Source organism: Callospermophilus lateralis, chromosome 4 (assembly GCF_048772815.1).
Source record: "Callospermophilus lateralis isolate mCalLat2 chromosome 4, mCalLat2.hap1, whole genome shotgun sequence".
NCBI classification, from domain to species: domain Eukaryota; kingdom Metazoa; phylum Chordata; class Mammalia; order Rodentia; family Sciuridae; genus Callospermophilus; species Callospermophilus lateralis.
Window position 1 is genome coordinate 51,148,696 of NC_135308.1, and position 21,074 is coordinate 51,169,769.

A 21,074-nucleotide genomic window follows, 5' to 3' on the forward strand; every position below is an offset into this window, starting at 1 on the left:
GCCTAAAACTGAAACTGGATGAAGTAGCTTTCAGCTTCCCTTCTCACCAGTTTAAGGTAGAACAGGATGGGAAGCAAGGACTGACCATTGGAAGTTTGGTCTGCACAGACCACATCCATGTACTCCCAGCGTGGGGCTGCTGCAGAGTTCTGGGAGAGGGGGTGGGCTGTGGCTGGGGTTTAACTTTAATCAGACCTCAAGAATGTTGTTGGGTGGTATCTGGTCTGGAGAGATATCAACACACCCCTACAGCTGGGTAGATGCCAATCTGCTGTGATTCTGGATCTCAGGAGTATCCTTAGAATTCTACTCAGGTAGACCCTCCACAGGTGTCTCATACTCCAACACCCACAAATATTCCAAGGCTTAGACTTCCGAGTATAATTATGCCTGCCTATTTGGTTTCTCGACTCTCTTTAGCTGGTCATATAAACTGCCAGACTCAAAAAAGAAGCTAGTTGGACTCCTCTTCATTTTTCGGATTTGAATCTCCCTGGGTACAATCTTCTGGGCCTGTTTCACTGGCATTTTGCTAGGTACACCCTAGGCCACAGGGTAGGGACTTACCAGAACACTGTGACAATATTTGCTATGTTTTCCTGGACTCACTCTGGGGCAGCATGGCCTTCTGAAGATGGCTGCCATCTAAGCTCTCCAATCACCAGTTGGGAAACACAGAACAACTTTTTAAACACCAGTTTGCTGTGTACTTCCAGATCCCCTAAGTTCAGGTTTTCCACACCAAATGTGTCTGTTGTGTTTCTTTCTTCATCCTATACCTCTCTTCTGATAAGCTAGAACTTCTGCTGCTGCTGCAATTGACTGCGTTCCATTACACAGCTTCTTATTCTTTGTTCAATGAACCTGGATTTCTGAGTATCTAAGAGACTCTGATTGTCCAATATTAAATTTCATTGAATTCCATCTTTCACCTGTCCCACTGAAAAGCAGTATCCCTGCTGCTTGAATCCTGAGCCATAGAGCAACTGGAAAGCAACCGACTTTTATCTGAGAAAATGGTTTCTGCAGCACTTCTTGATTGCTCTGCATTCTCCTTGGAACTGGCAGGGAGAAGAACATGGGCCTCCTACTCCATTCACTGTTTATTTCCTAGACTTGTTTTATTTATTTATTTTTTTGGATCAACAAGGGATTCAGGGAGCATACACCATCATCACAGCACTACCATTTATTACTCAGGGTGCTACCTTACAAATGCATAATAGCTTTATTTTTCACAAAAACAGTGCAAGGTAGCTATTAAACTAATTTACATATTTGATTGCTCTGATTTAGAAATGTTAAGCAAGGTAAACAGATTTTATGGTACATAAAAATCTACACTAGACATACTGGAGCTTGACTCACACACTACCATTTCCTCATGCTTGCATCCCTCCCCCTCCCCCTTCCCTTCTCCCTCCTTCTTCTTTCTCCTCCTCCTCCTCCTCCTCCTCCTCCTCCTCATCCTCCTCCTCCTCTTCTTCTTCTCCATCATAATCATATTAATAATAATGATAAAAATAAATTATTTCTACTATTAGTTCATGTTTTTTGTTGTTGGAGGTGTTGTTCTCTAATGGTCACATATTTTGTTCCTGGAAATCTTGAGAAAAGTGGGTTCACTTCTGTGCTGGAAGTTTTATGCCCTTCATTGTACCATAAAATTGACAATTGAGCTCTGCCTCCAAAAATCATCTCCTGAAACATGAACAAAGTTATTGGATTCATTATTGTTCATCAGCAAATAAAATAAAGACTTGTTTATATTTGTTCCATCCTTCTTCATAAGGCTTAATCCCAAACAAACAAAACCTATTCTGAAGACTTTGAAAGACAAAGCTTTGAATATTCCTTTTCCCTCCCCATTCAATTTATCCACTTTTCCACATATTTGACATTATTGAAAATTATGTGTCAAGCTTTGGGGTCTCTTTGAGTGAACTTGGATGTATTTAAAGTGAACCAGTTAAGATCATTCTTTGCACGTGGTGGCTCATGACTGTAATCCCAGCAGCTCAGGAGGCTGAGGCAGGAGGATCATAAATTCAAAGTTAGCCTCAGCAAAAAAGCCAGGCACTAAGCAACTCATTGAAACTCTGTCTCTAAATAAAATACAAAATAGGGCTGGGGTTGTGGCTCAGTGGCCAAGTACCCCTGAGTTCAATCCCAGGTACCCAAAAAGAAAAAAGATCATTTTTTTTAATCCTGTCACTCTGAAGGACAAGACCGGGCCCTGTTTAGAAGAGATCTATATAAAAAACCTGAAGAGGCTGTGGCATTGCTTCTTAAGTTCTCAGTCAGAGATCTGTGTACTCACCAAATGTAACTGAGTGAGACCAAGGAAAGTCCTGAATGTGTTCACCATGTTGCTTGTTTAGGGGTCATATTATCCTTTTCTTCATCACTTACAACTAAGCCCCATGGTGCCCTGGTGGAAGACACGATTCATGTCTTCTTATCAAAGGCCCCAGAGTTGACAAGAGTCCCCAACTTGTGTTCCTCCAAGGTACTGGAGAGTGGAGAATGTTGCTTTGAGTGTTGGGCAGCAATCCTGAGCAGTTATAGTCTCTAAATATCTCTAGGAAATGTGGGAAGGAGTTGAATGCTTTCCCAGTGCCATGATAGGACTTTGAGGGCTAATCCCAAAGGCCTTTTAGACAAGATGAGATATGCTGCCATTTACACTTGACGTGTGTCCATATGGGGAAGCAACTTCTTGCCAGGCACTAACTCAGACAGAGGATGCTCAATGATCAGGAGCTACTCCCTGACTCCAGAACAGCAGAGACCCCCTGGGTATTTAGATAACATCCCAGGTGTGTTTGTGAGTACAAATTGGGGGCAGGAACAAAGTTAATGGAATTTACTTTCATTTGGCAAGATTAAAATTTTCTGACTACCTTCTGTCAGGCAGAAAGGGATTTTGAGATAGAAACTAATATAGTAAAAAGTTACACTTATTTGCACACTGAATATGTTGTTTTACTATTTATTTCTATTTGGCTCATTTGCTTTCCAAAGGTCAATTATTTCATTTTATAAGTACAGATTTTTAGTCTAAGGAGAAAACAAGAAACATTCTTCTAAAAACAGAGGAGAAAACTAAAATAGAATTTGCAAATCTATGTACCATGCATCAGGGAATCTCATATCATTAGCTGCTGTTTTTCACATGCATGACAACCACGTCTTTATTATCAACATCCTCTTCCTATACGTCTCCACTTGAGCATTCCTAAACTCCTGATACCAAATTCAATACATGCAGGGAGACCGCAAATTCAATACATGCAAGGAGACTTCCCTGAGGTCACAGAAATCCCTGTTCTAATCCCTGAATCAGAGCTTGGTAGTAACTTAATAAATGAGGTGAATTTTTTCTTTAAAGAAATCAACAAGGAGATGTATCCATGAGCAATTTCATTTAGTTTTTGAAAATTATATTATTTTTCTATTACTTGGCAAACAGAATAGGGCATATCTTCTTCTCTGTGGAGTTCTGAGGGGAAAGCATCCACAGCTGTTTGCTGTTAGGCAGTGATCAGGTAGGGCAGGAATATTTCTGGCCGTATATACAAACTCTCCTCTGTGAGGACAACAGTTCTCAGCAAAGGAGAATATGGCATACTGTAGAGGAGAGATATAAATGGTGCTGTATGATTTCAGGCAGAACCCTGACCTTCATTGTCCAGGTCCACTTACCCTCCAATGGGGTCTCCCCACTGGGGAGAAGGTGGTCTCTTAACCACTTGGGTGGAGGGTTGCCTCTAAGGTCTTATCCCTGACGTTCTTCAGGAAGCTCAGAACTGCAGTTCCTCCAGTGCCCCTGTCTTCTAAAGCCTGAGGTGGCCCTGGGAGATGGTCTAGCCTCCTGCTCCTTGCTCTGGCTGCAGCTGTGACGAGATATCTGGTCACCATGGTGATATGATAACTGCGCAGTTCTGCCAGGGCCTCCAGACACTGGTTATAGGCTGTCAGACAGTGACCATGGCCAGAGGATAGAATGAAGTCCCTCAGTGAGGGAGCTGAGTGGATTTCTTCTATGAAGGCCTTATGGGAAGGAGGCATGTAGTCCCTCATTCTGTACAGAAAGTCAGCTGAAAGAAACAACCCAGAACGATCTTAGCACCATGTGGAATTTTAGGAAAGCTTGGCTGCTTTTCCAGATAAGAAGGCACCAAAGACTGTGGATGGTGTCCTAACGCAATCTACTTGCTGGCTTTTTTGCTTGTAGATGTCATATATTCAAATGTGAATTTCTGACTGTTGACAGGAGATAGAGGAAAGGAAGCAAGTGCATTGCAGATAGCTGAATTGGAACTAGATCAGTCAACCAATGTATAAATATTTATCATATAACAAATAGAAACCAAGTATGTAGTTGCCAGCTTCTATGAGGGATATCCATAAATGTAGGATACAAACCTTAAACTAACTTGCTAAATACTCTCATAAATTTTGTTTCCTAAGTGCTTTTTTTTTTTTTTGGATGGAGTCCTAAGAACGATAAAAGTTAAAATGTTTATAAGGGCCCAAACACAAAGAATGAGCAACTGTGTTACTAATAGAATCTTGAAGCCAAGTTGGTTAAAAATCAAATCAACAGATACGTATGGCAAGTTCATTATGTGTTTAATATTATGTGTAGTATAACAGGTATTAACATCATCGATGCAAAAATTCATGAAAATTTTTCATAGTTCCACAGAATTGACTTTTGTCATAGAGATGATTCTGACACTGAATTTTGCTCATTTTTTTTCTAATCCAACTTGAAAACTTTAGAGTACGAAGTGCCTTTTTGCAGCTGTTAAGCACATAGCTCGGTGCTGGCAAGAAAGGAAATGAGCAATTTCAAGCTTCCAAAATGACAGACCCCCCTCTTCTGGGCCAAATGGATTTGGCTGGAACTTGTACCATTTCATGGGGAAGGACTGCAGTGGAGAACTTCAGACCCATTTCCATCTGGCTCCAGACTCAGCCACATGTCGTACCTTCAAACTCCAGATTTCCCCATTTTAGAAAAAGGAAGCTACACGCCTAAGGATCCAAATAAAAATTACAGAGAACAGCTGGAATTATGGCAATGTTTTAAGATTTGCAAAAGGAAAGCCAAGATCCTGCTAAGATCTGGAGTCAATTGACTTGACACCATAACATGTGGCAGGCACACAGTGTCCTAACTAATTTAGGGCAGTACAGACTGCCTGACATTCTCACTTAGATTTGGTTTTATCAATTGGTAAAAACACCTCTTTGTTCACCCTCCCCTTGGAAAAAGAAAAGAAAACGCCTGACTTACCACTTTCCTCGCTGTGATGAATGCCCAGGAACTCATCAAAGGCATGAAGTACTGAGCTCTGAGCTGCACTCCCTCCAGAGTATTTCAAGGGTTCTTTGGAGATTCCTTCATACATTAGCCCCATGGGCATTGCTGGGTTATCTTTCCATCTAAGCAGAAGTAAAAATCAGGGAGAAGTGGGTAACAGGAGTGAGGAATGTATTTTTCCATATGGAGAGTGAGTGAGAAAGTGAATATAGAATGGTGGTTTGGGGACAAGGGATAGGGAGTCTTTGCAGGATATGTTCTGATGCATCATCAACCTCAGCTTCATAACTCGCCAAGGAATTGCAGCCCTTCTCTTCCCCATTTAAAGGATTCTTTCCAAGAAGCAAAGGCTGCTTAGCGAGGATTCTTTGGCATTGGTTGCATGACACTTATTCAAAAAGTTCAGTCGTCATGATGGCTTCCATACTAATCAACAGAAAAATCTGGGAGCTCTGGAGAACACTTCCTCTCCTAATCTGAACCTTGATGATCTGATGCTTGTAATTAAAAAAGTACAACTTCACAAATGCACGCAAATACACACACACACAACACACACACACACACACACACACACACACACACACACTCACACATAAACATTATTGATTTCTCTCCCCGGAAACAATAACTGTAACAGTTGTCTCATTAAACTAGCAGTCCTAAATATGACCTGCTTTTAGGAGAATTGCATTTACCAAATGCTCTGTTGACAGCAGGCTCTGGGAATATGGGCAGCCACAAAGAGAACATTACACAACCCTGGGGCTTACCAGAGGGCCAATGGCACAGCATGGAGAAGGACTGGTGCTTGGGCTCATAGTCACACTCAGATCAAGTGGGCTCTCCTCCCCACCCCTGTTGTCTTTCCTGAGCCTCCTCTTTCTGCTGCCACCTCCTTTACTCACTTTTCTGTGTCTGACTGTTTACAGTTTTGACCAGTGACCAGTGCCCCTGGTGACTCCGCAGTGAGACAGGACAATAGCCATGGGAGCTCACTACATCCGCACCTATGGTGCTCTACGGTTTATAAAGCAGCTTCATATTCATGTTCTCACTTCACCTCTTGCCAGTAGATCAGGGCAGATTTTTTTAACCTCCATTTAGAGATAAAGAAACAAAGACTCAAGGAAGTTAAGTCCCCAAGGTCATATTGTTAAAAACAATGAAACCAGATCTTGAGCTCCAAACTTGCAATTACCTATTTTATTATTCCCTCAGAACACCATTTTGTAGATTCTACTTCTACTCAGGAAAAGAATCTTTACCTCTTGTGGCTGGGATCAAGCTACCTTCCCTGTCATGACATATTACATAACAGATACACATCGATGTTCCCTGTTCTTCCTGTACTTATAAGTCAACAGAGAAGGGATGCTAGACACATACAAAAGCCATAGACTCTTCTGCTAGCTGTGTGTGAGCTTCCTCAAATACTGCCCTGAGGCTAGAAAGGCTAGAAGGGGCTGGGTTGTTTTCTTTGGGCCTGGCTGTCCTGTGGTTTTCACTGGGTGAACAGCACAGTAGCCCTTGCAGTTTAGGATGCTATCACTCTGGAAAGAGATCAAGTACAGAAAGCAGAGCAGGACACATGGGAAGAGGGAAGGAAAGATTCCCACTGTGGGATGATGACAAGCTGCAGCTGTTAGGAGCAAGGCCTCTGATCTAGGCAGATAGAGATTTTAATCTCAACTTTTCTGCTTATTAACTGTGAGTTTGGACTCAGTTAAACTTTCTTAGATGTTGTTTCCTCATGAGAGTAATATCAGTTATCTACCTCATTGGATCATTGTGAGAACTAACCAAAATAACATTTGCCTAGTACCTGGAATACATTGAAGCATTAGATAAACATTAGTATTTTTATCATATTATTCAGAAAGAGGTGGAATTCCTAATTTCCTTTTCTTTTTTCTTTTTTTTAAAGATGGACACAATATCTTTATTTATTTTGTTTATTTTTATGTGGTGCTGAGGATCGAACCCAGTGCCTCACGTGTATGAGGCAAGCACTCTACTGCTGAGCTACAACCTCCTAATTCCCTTTTCATTATTTGGTAACTGTACAAATATTTCTTAACCTCAGGTACCCCAATTTGTATCTACTTCCTATAACAGAAGAATTAAATGAGATCCAGAGAGGTTTTGTGATTTGTCCAATGTCAGGACCCTGATCTATTAAAATTGCTGAATGATAAGTATTCTGTGGTGAAGAAACGTAGAACACATGACCACCTCTGGATGATAATCAGAACCATTACACACCTGCAGACTTGATCAGATTTTTCTGTAATTTGGATGATGGCCTATGATCATCTCAATCTCTTTTATTATTTCCTCCCTATCTTGGAACACTTCTAAAAATGTTGGAGAGGTCATTCCTTGGACTTCTCAGTACTCTTTATTTTACAAGTGATCTTAACTAGTCTCTTAACAAAACCAACTTTAACTATTTAAAAATTTAAACTTATACCTGGACGCCACCCCATACTTCAGAATCCTATGTCTCCCCACTTGAGATATCCACAGGATGAACATGCCCTTGAAGTAACCTCCCAGGACCCCTCCCTGCTTCCCAAACCTGTTCCTCCTACAGTCTTCCCAGCAGAAGAGATAACAGAATGAATTTTTTTTTCAGTGGGTTAGGCCAAGAAACCTTACAATCACTGTAGAACTGGTGTACTTCTCTTCAATTCCTTGTGTAATCCAAACAGCAAATTCTGTTAACCTTAGCATCAATATACACACAGATTCTGGCCATTTCTCAACACCTTCACTATTGCCACCCTAGTCCAGGCTACCACACTGAATCCTAATGATGGTTTCTCAAACACTTTCCTTGTTTTCAAATAGTCTATTTTCCACTCAGCAGCTAGAATGATGATCCGAAACCAAAGACAGATCATGCCATTACTCTCAAAACTGCTCACCTCACTGAGAGAGGAAGAGCCAACATGCCCTCACATCCCATATGAATCTTTCTCATTCTCCCTGTGCGTTCCAGCCCTGCAGTTCTCCCATCGTGACAAAAAAGGCAATGACAATGACCCTACATCCGGGTCATTGCAATTGCCGTTCCTTTTGCTTAGAACAGGAATCTGGGTGGATCACTCTCTTACTTCCTTCAAGTGTTTGCTCAAATGCTCAAATGCCACTTGTGATGTGGCATTCCTGGATGACAATTAGCAAATAAGACATTTCAGCCACCACACCTAACACTCTTTCCCGAATACCTTATATTCTGGTTATTATTTCCCTACATTGCCTATTGTTGCAACACACATTATAGGATCCTTGCTTTTAGAAGGCCCACTTGTTTTCCATGTTTATTTATTTATTATCTGTTCTCCCTCCTTCAAACAAGAACCAAGATGTTGTTTTGCTTCACTGCTCTGCTCTCAGCACATACAACTGTACCTGGTATGTGGTAAGCACTCATCATTAAATATCCAGTGAATGAATGAATGAAAAAGTAGCATTCTATGTATCTGTATCTAATATCCAGAATATGCAAACCCAAATGCATTTCTTGAAAGGATCCAGCCAGCTTAAAAGAATTATCAGATATTTCAAATTATCTTTATAGTGTCCCAAGGTGGAAACAATATATTGAAGCCATATTGAAGAACTAAAGAAACCCCAGTTTGGAGGATCAAAAAAAGAAAAGATAAAATTGATGTTCTCTAGCTAGAGTAAGTTCAGTTCGAGAAAGAGAAATTGGATTTCTCTGAGCAGCCTGAGTATCCATCCCATGTACTCTTGGGCCCAAGAGTATTGTAGCGTATTTCTAACAACCCCAAGAAAATAGGAAGTTTAAACAACAAGACTTGATATTACATCTTTTCCATAGAGGCATCTAAATTCCCTGAGAAATTTAATGTGAGTGGGAACTGAAGGGAATATTCTCATTTACAGATGAAATCCCTCAACTTTCCTAAATAAAAAAATTTTTTAAAGAAATAAACAAAAAATAATAAACCAAACATAGGACAAATCAAGTACAAAAGAATAAATTTGCATTTTCCAAGACAACCCTCTTGGGAATTCTCAACAGTTCAGATGTTTTGGCCATCTATACATACTATAGCTTTACAATTTAGTACTGGCCACATAGTTACATGGGAAATATTTTGAGGATTAGAAATTGATGGGGAGGCATTTATGTAGATTACAGTTAAAATGTGCTGCTGACCCAGAACTTATTTTAATGAAAACATAGTCACTCTCTGGTGCTCATCTAATCATGAAGATTTCAGAGGATGTGGTTCATTTTTATCTGATGTCTCTGACATAAAGATGTAGAACTTATTTATTCACTTGAAAGATGCTGTGGTGCATGGAATTCTAAAAAGAATTCTCCAAAATTTCCACTCTCATTTCTAGAACTGTTAATATTAAGAGATGCATGGGAGGAATGGAGGAACTTTAGATAGGGCAAAGAGGATGGAGAGGAAGGGAGGGGATTTAAGGGTAGGAAAGATGGTGGAATGAGATGTACATCATTACACTAAGTACATATATGAAGACACAAATGGTGTGATTCTACTTTGTGTAAACCAGAGAAATGAAAAATTGTACTCTATATGTGTATTATGAATTGAAATGCATTCTGCTGTCATGTAAAACAAATTAGAACAAATAAAGAAAGAAAGAAAGAAACAGGAAAAAAAAAGAGATATCTTGTCAATGTGGTGTATTATATGTTAAGGCAGAAGAGACTTTGCAGATGTAATTAAGGTTACTGATTAATTAGCTTCAATACAGCAAGTTATCCTGCATTATCTGGGTGAACTGAATCTAATCACACACATTTAAGTGCACAGTTTCCTCTGTGTAATGGCAGAAAAAGGAGTCAGGGAAACTTGCAGAAGAGAAGGGTTAGAGGTGGTGTTCCTGAGGTGGAGGGAGCCACTTCAGGGATCAGCAGGCCCTAGAAACGGAGAGAAACTCCTGCCCAGCTGTCTGCCGGAAAACAGTTTTCAGTTCTAGGACTCCAAAAATACTGCATTCTTGCAGCAACCTCAGTGAGTTTGGAAGCCAATCTTCACTCAGAACCTCAGCTAAAGGGCAGCCCAGCAGATACTCTGACTTCAGTCTCTTGAGATTCTAGACAGAAAACCCAACTGAGCTTGTCTGGACTTCAGATCTACAGAACTGTAAGATGATAAAAGCACATTGTTTAAAGCTGCTAAATCTGTGGTAATTTGTTATGTGACAAATGAAAAATGAATACAGATTTAGAAAGCAAAGTGAAGCACAAAGAGATTTTCCTGGAATAAATGTTTCCTAAATCCCGGTCTATTTCTGTATGTAGTGTAAGCTTTCTCTAGGGTTCCATAAAGTTTTGTTAAAAAATAAATGGATCTTTTTTTTTCATGTCTAATCCTACCAAAGGTATACAAAGAAAGCCTAATTTCTCAGCTATGCTCTCAACTCTTTTTACATACACTTCCCTCCTGTGTTAGTTTGTTTTCTTTAAGAGAAAAAAAATGCCAGAGATGATCATTATACAAGAAAGAAAATTTTATTTTAGCTCAGAATTTCAGAAGTTTCAGTCCATGGTCACATGATCCTATCACTTAAGGACTATACAGAGACAGGGACAGTGTGGTGGAGCAAGGCTGCTCACCTCATGACAGCCAGGAGCTTCCAGGGTCCCAATATCCCTTCCAAAGGCATGCACACACTGACCTTCTTCCTTCCTCTAAGCCCCACCTGGAAGAGATTCCACTGCCTCCCAATAGCGCACACCAGCCTCTAGGCAGCATTTAATAACTAAACCATAATAATCTACCTATTTGTTTCATTTCCTCACTTAGTCACATACTCATTTCTCTAAAGTTACTCTAGAAACCTTGCTTTTCACCATTTAAACATTAAACACACACACACACACACACACACACACACATACACACACACACAATTGTCAATGTGAATAGGAAGGCAATCTGATTAAAACAAGCAATGTCTTAGTCTACACCTGCTGCTATAACAAAATATTTTTCACTGGATAATTTGTAAATAATAGAAATTTATTTATTTCTCATAGTTGTAGAGCCTGTGAAGTCATAGATAAAGGCACTCACAGGATCAGGCTGCTGAAGACCTAGTCTCTTGCTTCCAGATGACTCCTTGAATGCTGTGTTCTCACAGAGTGGAAAATGTGGAAGGGTAAAAAGGGCCTAGTGGGTTTTTTTGTTTGTTTGTTTGTTTGTTGTTTTTATTTTTTCAGTGCCAAGGAATAAACCCAGGGCCTCATGGGTACTAAGTAAGTGCTCTACCACCAGGCTACATCCCTAGCCCTCCCCAAACCTTTTCAAAGTGCTTTAGTGCCTTTCACAAGAGCATAGCTCTGATGTCCTACTCTCCTTCCAGAGACTCTACCTTCTAATACCCTCATCTTGTTGATTAGGTTGCAATATAAAGAAATTTCAAAGGTGTGCAGACATCAAACCATACAAAGTATCTCTTCTAGGGACTTTGGAAGAACATTTCTATACTGTTATCTATTTCCACTTGCTTCAATAACAAGGGAAGAGAATGGACATAAGTGTTAGAGTTATGTGGGTGAAATATTGAACCCTGTCATCAAAGTGGGAGTCTAGGAAAAGCGAATATAAAGGGATCTAATATGAAGACCTAAAGACTCTAACTTAAGTAGTCAGCCTTTTATATCATTTGCAGATGGTGCCCCACTTCCTTGATTCAAGAGTGGATCCAGATGATTATTTTGGTAGCAAGGGTCACTTGGTATGTTTCTTACTTTAGGAAGGTTCTGTTTGTTTCTCTTCTCATAAATTTGGAAAATGCTACAGAGGCCTCATGCAGAGAAACAACTGAACTATGCTTACCCAGAGAGAAAGATCCGGATGACTGCATAAAATATATCTGGATCTACATAATCTGGAAAAGCAATCAGAATATGAACTTTACTACAGGCAAAAGAAAACAATTGGTTACATGTGCATGGGCCCTGCTGCTCTCCTGGGGCTGCATCCTCTCTCTGATCTGCACCGAGACCAGAATGGAAGTAGCAACAAGAGGCAGATGGAATGTTCTCTTCTGTGGTCCCCCTCATTGGCCCTTACAGAACTTTTAAATGATTCCATATGCTGGCCTTTTCTATTTATGGAACTGCTCTTTTTTACTTAATCACAACAAGGCCATCTTCAAAATTAATATTTTAAAGAGACATGATATGTGAGAGAAGGTGGGAATGGGAGGGAAGAAAAGCAGAGAGTTACCCCACTCAAGGTTTCCACAAGAGAGGGAAGCCAAATCCATCCATGCTCAGGTGAGGGTCTGTGTACTCAACAAAGGACACAAGCAGGGAGTACCCATTGTCCAGGATTGTCACAACAAGTCAGATACAAATTCATTTAGATCTAAATTGCATTTGTTAATGGGTACATCCATTGCTGAATCTATATTGATGCTTGGGGAAAACTGATCCTACTAGTTTGTTCACTTGTATGTAAAGAAGTATGTTCTCTTCTTTTTACTAAATTTCTTTCATCAGCTTTGGAGAGCCATTCTCTCCCCTCTTCACAATATGTCAGGTCACAGGATATATATGGCGCCCCTCTGAATTCTGTGGTCTCCTACATGTTCATCTTATCCAAATCTCTATCTAGGTTCTTTTGTTTCTTAAGAGAAAAAGAAAAATCTATGAAATGAGGCCAAATAACATTTCCCAACCATCGGTTTCCCTTTTGTACCGTCATTCATAGTCTGTGATCCTCCATGTCTTTCCCGTCTTTATTTTCTATGAACCATCATGGACTCAGGTAGCTCATACTTTTAGTCTCTTACTTTCGTCTCAGAGTGTTCAAATGTTCCTTGATGATGTCACATTCTCACCTCTCATGTCTGACAATGACCAAGTGTTGGTTTTTTTCCTTAGTCATACTTCTTGGTTTTTCCCCCTTTGGCACTCTGTCCCCACCCAAATGACTAAGTACTTTGTGCTGAAGCAGAAATGACTGGAAGTAATTTAATATTTTACCTAAATTAACATATGAAAGCAGTCAAATGATTATTTCAATATATGTATAATATTTTTAAAGTAATTGTAATAGATTTTTTAAAAAATTCATTCATGATTAAAACAACCAAATAATTCAGTTAATTTGGAATTTCTATGTTTCTTACTTACATTCTTAAACTGATAAAAAGACACCTACAAAAAGTGCTATGCTTAATAGCAAAATATTAAAAATAACTCTTTTAAAGAGTAGAACTAAAAAAGGTCAATATTTCCATTCAGGACTGTCCCTTACTTTGAAAGAAATTAAAGAAAAACTAGGACATGAAAGGATAATCTTTATATACTGGACCCATGGACAAGAAAATTCAATATCTAAGAGAAGAAATGCATTAAAGAGAATAGAGTTCTTTGTGGAATATGTCAGGTCACACGATATATAACTTTGTAAGACATTCTGCTTATAAAATCACAACATCTGTAGCACATGTAACTAAAAAAATCAGCAGAGTGTACAAAAAAAAGAAAAAAACAGTAAGTAAAAGGTGAAGTTCAATATGAAAGTGAGGAAAGACACACATCCTACAGAATGGATATGAATGGTGAGCCTATGCCCGTATGAATGTGTACCTGCGCGCGCGCGCGCACGCACACACACACACACACACACACACACACAGATATAAGACAGAGACAGAAACAGAGTTGTGAACTTACCAGATATGAGAGAAATTTCAATACAAACATGAAGAAACACCATTTCATATCTATCTGATTGGCAATAACCAAATAGATAACTGAATAAATGAGTGAAATGAATTAGTAAATGAATAGAACTAACAATATTAAATGCCAGTGAGGTAGGATTTCAATTATTACAGAAGCAGTGACATCCTTAGATTGCTCCATCCTTTACTAACTTTCAGTTTTACTAACTAGCATCGAACTGCTTTGAGGGCAATTCGGTGCTAGTTAGTAAAACTGAAGATGTACATACCTTCTTATTGTGCAATTCAACACCTTGGCATCTACCTTAGAGATGGTAGTCTCTTAAGTACAGACACCAGGAGTCATGGACTATAGTGACATTGCTTTTAATAGCAAAACAAACACAGCAGCTGGGGTTGTGGCTCAGAGGTAGAGCCCTTGCCTAGCATGTGTGAGGCATTGGGTTCCATTCTCAGCACCACATAAAAATAAATGAATAAAATAAAGGTCCATCAAAGTCTAAAAAAATTATAAAAAACACAAAATAAACAAACAAAAAAGAGAAATAACCCAGAAAAAATAAGTAAATTATAGTCTAGTTGTACAAAAACCTGCTACGTAACAGTGACAAGGCACTAAATCTATATGACCTACAAGGTCGGCGCTTGGTGAAATGGGCAGGATTCGGGAACAAAACATACATCTTAATTCTTCTTCTTCTTATTTTTTAAGGTTCAAACGCATGTAAAATAATGTACTGTTATGAAATACTTTCATAACGAAAATTTACAGAAGTGAAAGAGAACGACTAATATAGTAATCCACATGTTGACAACAGGAAAAATGTTTTGGGGAAATGAAGTTGAAAGGAAGCATTTAGAAGGTTTCAAAGTTTTAGGTAACAGTCTACTTTTTAAGTTGAAAGCTGGGCATGAGAGTTTTATTTTACTATTATTCTATATATTCAATTTTATGTTGTTTCATCCTTGAAAAAAGGCAGCCAGCAAAACACCATGTCCCCAAAATGCCGCTTTCCATTCCCAAGAACCTGGCCAAGTCAAGGGAAAATGAATGCAGGCCCACACTGGAATGTCCAGATAAGCACTATCTTGAAGAACACTGACTTGTTCTCTCATACACTGGGAACTGGGGCAAACTAGCATTATCTGCAGGAACCACTTTCTTGCACGTACGCTAAGCTCCTTGGGATGCTGGTCATACAAATGGAATGGAGCAATCTAAGGATGTCACTGCTTATGTAACCTAACCCCTGTCCCTGTAGGAACTGGTGCAGAACAGACCACTGTGGAAAGATGTACTCTAGTCCAGCCAGCTACCCCTAGAAAAAGTGCCTTGACAGACAGAGATACTACTTTTTTGGCAAAGCCTCATGAAGGACAGAGGTGCTATCTATCCAGTCTGAGACCATTGTAAGCAGTTTTCAGTAAACCTTATGTATCACGTGCCATTTCTGGGTATCTTGTTTTATTCTATCCATTTGCTTTAGCACAACTGGGTTGTGGACAATACATATATTCTATATTGTTTATACATTAAATATTTTGTTCTTTTTTTTTCCAGAAAACAACTTAGGGTTTATAGTATATAAGGCTATTAGTAAGTTCAGAGTTGATTCAAAATCTGGTATTTGTTGTTGTTACCACTCAGTTGATTTTCTGGGATAAATTTTAAGCAATTTGGGTGGGGGGACTATTCCAAATACTGTCTAAGGGATCCCAAGTAGATAATTTCTTCCTCTACCAACATAGTGCCTTGGGTCAATATGTATCTTTTGGCTGAGAAGGATGTTTCCTAAAACCCCTTCCAAATGACTTCCTAGCAGAGTCGGAAAATGGCACTGTGGTCTAAGGCTTCTGCTCAGATCGCACTCCCAGGCACATTCAGTGCCTGGATAAATATCTTCCCATGTTTCTGTTGTTGTTCAGCAATGCACAAAATAGGAGGCTGAGGATGTAGCTCAGTAGTAGAGTGCCTGCCTCACACCCACTAAGCTACTGGTCTCCAGGGTATGTCCCCAGCATTGAAAATAAATAAACAAACAAATAAAATATTGGTTAAATATCTCCTTTGAAACTCATGTGAATCTCAAGAAAACCTATGTGGTTGTGATCAATTTGCATGAAGCTCATCAAAATTTTTACGTTATCAACATTATGATGATATTGGTGATGGTGACAATGATGATGAAACCAAGGAAACCTGCTTTTGAAGCTTTTTAGGAGTAGAGATAATGGGTTTTATGCTGGGAAGAAGCTTTTAAACAAGAAAAACCTCAAAAAGGTCAAGGTCACAAAAACCATAGACCCAGAATGACTGCAGTATTGTCATGTTGTATGCATGTTCACCACAATCCCACTGAGAGACGTGATGTGGCCAGTGCTCTATTGGCCAACTCAGAAAGCAAGGCTTGGAGGGTGGCCACTCTAGGAGATTGAACTCCCCTCCAGGGTCTTGACCACTAAGCTGCATCTTGGAAATCGATATATCTCCACTGAATGTCCCACCATTACCTTAAGTTTAATGAGTATTTTTAAAATTCTCCCTTTTTAATTTTTAAGAAAGTAATTTATTGAGACTAAGTCATACATGCATTTGGTACACAATTTAAGAAGTACAACAAGGTTGAGAAGAAACAGTATGCTTTTCTGACACCCAGGTTCCCGATGCCACTTTCCCTGGTCAAATTTATTGGCTTCTATAGAACATTTTCTGTAGAATATTCTCTTTAATTATTGAGCAAACGTTTCAGACCTTACTGCTATTCTCAATCTCTTGAAGATGTATATATGTGTCTATATTTTTTTTTATTTTTAAGCTATCAATATATTTTGAGTCATAATCTTCTCACAAATTAACTCTAATATCTAGCAGCATTTTGGTTTAATTTTTCCTTTTGCTTCACTGTTTCACCAAATCCCAACCACTTGAATCGCTAATGACCATTATCCATTGCCCAAATCTGAGAAAATTATTGCAAAATGTAAGAAATCACCAATTAAACTTAGCATCCTTCCTGTGAATCTCCATCTACTCTGAAAAACAACCAACCAAGCAGAACTTGATTCCATCCACCAAATGATAGATCTCTACCAAAGGCATCATGATTTTTGTTTTATTATCCAGATTTGAAATTATATATACATATTTGATACCTATTTCTGCTACTAAATGTACCTAAACTTTGCCCATCCTCAGTCTTTTTTTTTAATGTTTCATTCATTTCTCCTGTTTCCATCATTGCTTCAGCCTCTTCCTCTCTTCCCAGGTTTGACAGCAAAGTTGTCAGGGTTTGAGCAGCTCTCAGGCCCTGGATGAGACCAGGGTACTTCCAGAGAAAGTAACTTTGGAATTGATATATAAGCAGAAGTTGACTAGGAGAAGGGTGAGTAGGAAAAACTGTTTGGCCAGAGGCAAAAGCAAGAACACAGACCTTGAAATAGAAGAAATAAGGTTATTTTCAGTAACTAAAAGCTAGTATCAGAAAAAGGTACCAAAGAGAAACTTGATAGCAAACAAAGTTAGATTAAAATTGAAACAGTATGGAGTCATATCAGAAAAGGATCTTAGAGAAAAGGTTAAGGATTTGGGCTTTATCCCTAGGGTAAACTAGTGCTATTTAATAGAAATGTGGTACGATCCACATGTAGAATTTTAAATTTTATTGTAACATTTCAAAAAATTAAGCAAGATTAAAATCAATAGTGTATTTTACTTAACCCCAAATATCCATAATATTATCATTTCAATATTTAGTCAGTATAAAAATTACTCATGAGGTTTTTTTATAATAATTCTGTGCATGCACTCACACTTCAATCTTACAGTAAATTTAGTTTGGATGCTAAATTTTATTTTATTTTATTTTTTAGTAACTAGTTGATTTTTGATTAACATGAATTAATTGTACATATTAGTGGGGTCTGATATGGTATTTTTATACGAATACTCAGCATGCACCAATCAATTTAAGTCTCCCTTCTTCAATTCTCACCACCCACAGCCTTTCCTACTTCTAGTAATCACTCTTCTACATTCAAGTCAACTTGGTTTTGGATGCCACATTTTCAATAATTAGGTGAAATATAGTCTTTGTCATAATAAAAGGGCTTTTAACTGAAAATTATTTTATGCTGATTCAATTTTTAAATTTTATTGAATTCAAATTAAAACCCCAAATTTAGTTTCCCAATCATACTGACCACATTCAATTGTTCAAATGCCACATGTGGCTAGAGGCCACTGTATGGAACAGGGCCCACATGGACACTCAGAATCTTAAGATCAAAAGTGATGCAGCCTGATTTACACTTTAAAAGTTCATTCAAGGTGTTGTGTAGACAATGAATTATACCAGGTAAAAGAAGATGATGCAAAGGATTTGGAAAGGTACTGCAGAAGTTCATGCAAGAGTTGGTGATGAAAACAAATGAAGAAAGAGATATGAATGATATTTAAGAAAGAGACTTCCAGTTGTATAATGGAGTGCTATTATGAATTGGACCTATTTATTTTTTTTTTACTGTAAACAACCAAAAACTCTGAATAAAACATAAAAACATCTAAAAGACATCTAAGATCTGTGATAACAGCAAGGAACTACCAGACAGAACTACCAGACAGAAACAGGGACTCAGTGAACAACCACTTTGTCCAATCCTGACACAATGTGGCTTGGTTTTAGTGGCTTCTCTGTATAATGGGGCCAGAAACAAGGACTTGGGCCCAGCCATGGTGACAAATTTCACATGATAGACTTTCCATACTAAGCTGAGAGCTCCAGATGCCAGTATCCTCAAGTTCAGTAAGAAACACAACCTCCTACCTCACTCCTGCTTGCCCCAGGAGACAAAACGAGAATTACCTTGGTACCGAGTCAAACAAGATTAAAAAAAAAAAAAAAGTCCCTGCAAAGTTGTAACCACAGTTTACTTGGTTTAGCCCCAATGCAACTTCCTGATTGGTATATGGGCCCTTGTTTGCCATATTTGAATCAAGGTGGTTCAGGATTTTAGTGTTCCCAAGAACCAGGAAGAACTAATTGCAAATGCTTCCTTGTTCCAGTCTCAAAACATTGCTTGCAAATATTGTTTCATGAATAATCAGCATTGCATAGTGAAAAAGAAAAAATCAACACGCAAAAAAAGATGGCGACCAACTGACAGAACCTACTGGGAAAAAAAGAAAAGAATCACGACGCAAACAGCAACCACCAAAGAAGTTAGGTGGACACAGAGAAGGTCTGAGAAGCAATCAGGGGGAAAGATGGAATGAAAGCTATGTCTCAACAGTGAGGAGGGAAACCTGAAGATGCTGTACTGATATACTTAACATCTGAAAGAATATAACTGCTAACAAAACTATTTTTCAGATAAAGAAAAATCAGGTGAACTGCTAACAAAACTATTTTTCAGATAAAGAAAAATCAGGTGAACTGCTAACAAAACTATTTTTCAGATAAAGAAAAATCAGGTGAATTTTAGATGGAAGAATTTACCTAGCTAGGCGTGGTGGTGCACACCTGTAATCTCAGCAGCTGAGGCAGGATTATCACAAGTTCAAAGCCAGCCTCAGCAATTTAGTGAGGCCGTAAGTACTTAGTGAGACCCTGTGTCTAAATAAAAATGTAAATAAGGGTTGGGGATGTGGCTCAGTGGTTGAATGCCCCTGGGTTCAATCCCCAGGACCAAATAAATAATAAATACATAAGAGTTTAGCCATAGCAGCTGCTCACTAGAGGAAATCCTAAGAGATGTGCTTCAGATGAAATAAATATGTGTAAAGAATGACAAGCAAGCTGGGGAGGTGACACATACCCCTGTGCCCAGCTACTTAGGAGACTGAGACCCAGCCTGAGAAATTTAGCAACACCTGATCTCAAAATAAAATTAAAAAGGTCTGGAGATGTAGGTTAGTGGTTGAGCGCTTGCCCCTGGACTCAATCCCCAGTAACAAAAGGAGTGAAGATTTTAAAAGTTTGTAAATAAATAAGCAAATCAAAGTAAATTATAACCATATAAAATTATAATAATTATTGTAGATTTTTATGTAGTTTTGATGTATGATTTGCAATTTAAGTTTTCATGTCTCTAAGAAGTCTTCTCTAAAGATTGATAAAAATCTTCAATATTTTGTGAGCTCTTTGTGTATACCGATGTCTATTTTCAGACTTAACCCATAAACATGATAAAATTGGACTTAAGGTAAATAAAAATTGAAATTAAGTTGGGGCTCAATGGCTTTAATATATTCTAATTACTGTGTGTAACTGACTCATGAGTGAAGACAAATATTAGAAATGTTAATATGATTTTATCATTATATAGTATTTAGCATAGAAGAATTCTAGTGTTAATTATTTTCCAATTAGGTTCAGACAAAATGAGTTCACAAATTAAATCAGAAAATTCCTTTGAAAAAAACTAAGTGAACATTCAGAAGAAAATGAATAGAAGTTCACACTACAGTTTAGCTCCAATTTACTTAGAAAATATAATTTAATAGCACATACTAAGTTGTTAGAAGGAAACATCCTGCCTCCACATCAGTGTTTAGAGAAAATTTCTTAAAGCTGCCAATGGATTAAGGAGGAGTCAGAAATTTGGTTGACTCAGAAGAAAATAAAGGCAATTTTTTTTCATGGCTCTTTGGAGAGATATTTATCATTTAGCTTTTCCAAGAAGAAAATTAACTCTTAGAGAATGAGAACAATCAGTAAACATGGCAAATATTATGTCTGTAAATAATCCAAGTGCTTGAAAATCTGAAAATATTTTATCTTTCTGATGAATTTCAGAGCTCACACCTGGTTGAACACTGTGTAATCCACCAATTCAAATGAAAAGCTAGACGTAGACCCTGCAGAGACACAATACTGACATGAGCAAGCGAAGGCAAGTTAAGATGAATATGATATTTTAGCACTGTGATGGCCTCTTATGGGAAGGCAGAGAATGAAAACAGAGTAGTCTCCTTTTATAGTCAGTAGTAAGCACTGTGTCAATCTCTGTAAAGATGGACAGAGACCCA

At 38.4% G+C, this 21,074-nt stretch overlaps 1 protein-coding gene across 1 annotated transcript in view; it reads right to left on the minus strand.

Annotated features, from left to right (window-relative positions):
* Nucleotides 1–3,744: 3,744 nt before the first annotated feature.
* Nucleotides 3,745–21,074, minus strand: part of Ido2 (indoleamine 2,3-dioxygenase 2) — a 53,741-nt gene continuing 36,411 nt past the window's right edge. The window contains exons 8-10 of the mRNA XM_076852477.1: nucleotides 12,187–12,238; nucleotides 5,306–5,454; nucleotides 3,745–4,100 (exon numbers count right to left, since the gene is read on the minus strand). Coding sequence (XP_076708592.1) covers nucleotides 3,745–4,100; nucleotides 5,306–5,454; nucleotides 12,187–12,238 — 557 coding nt within the window. The remainder of the gene's footprint in view (nucleotides 4,101–5,305; nucleotides 5,455–12,186; nucleotides 12,239–21,074) is intronic.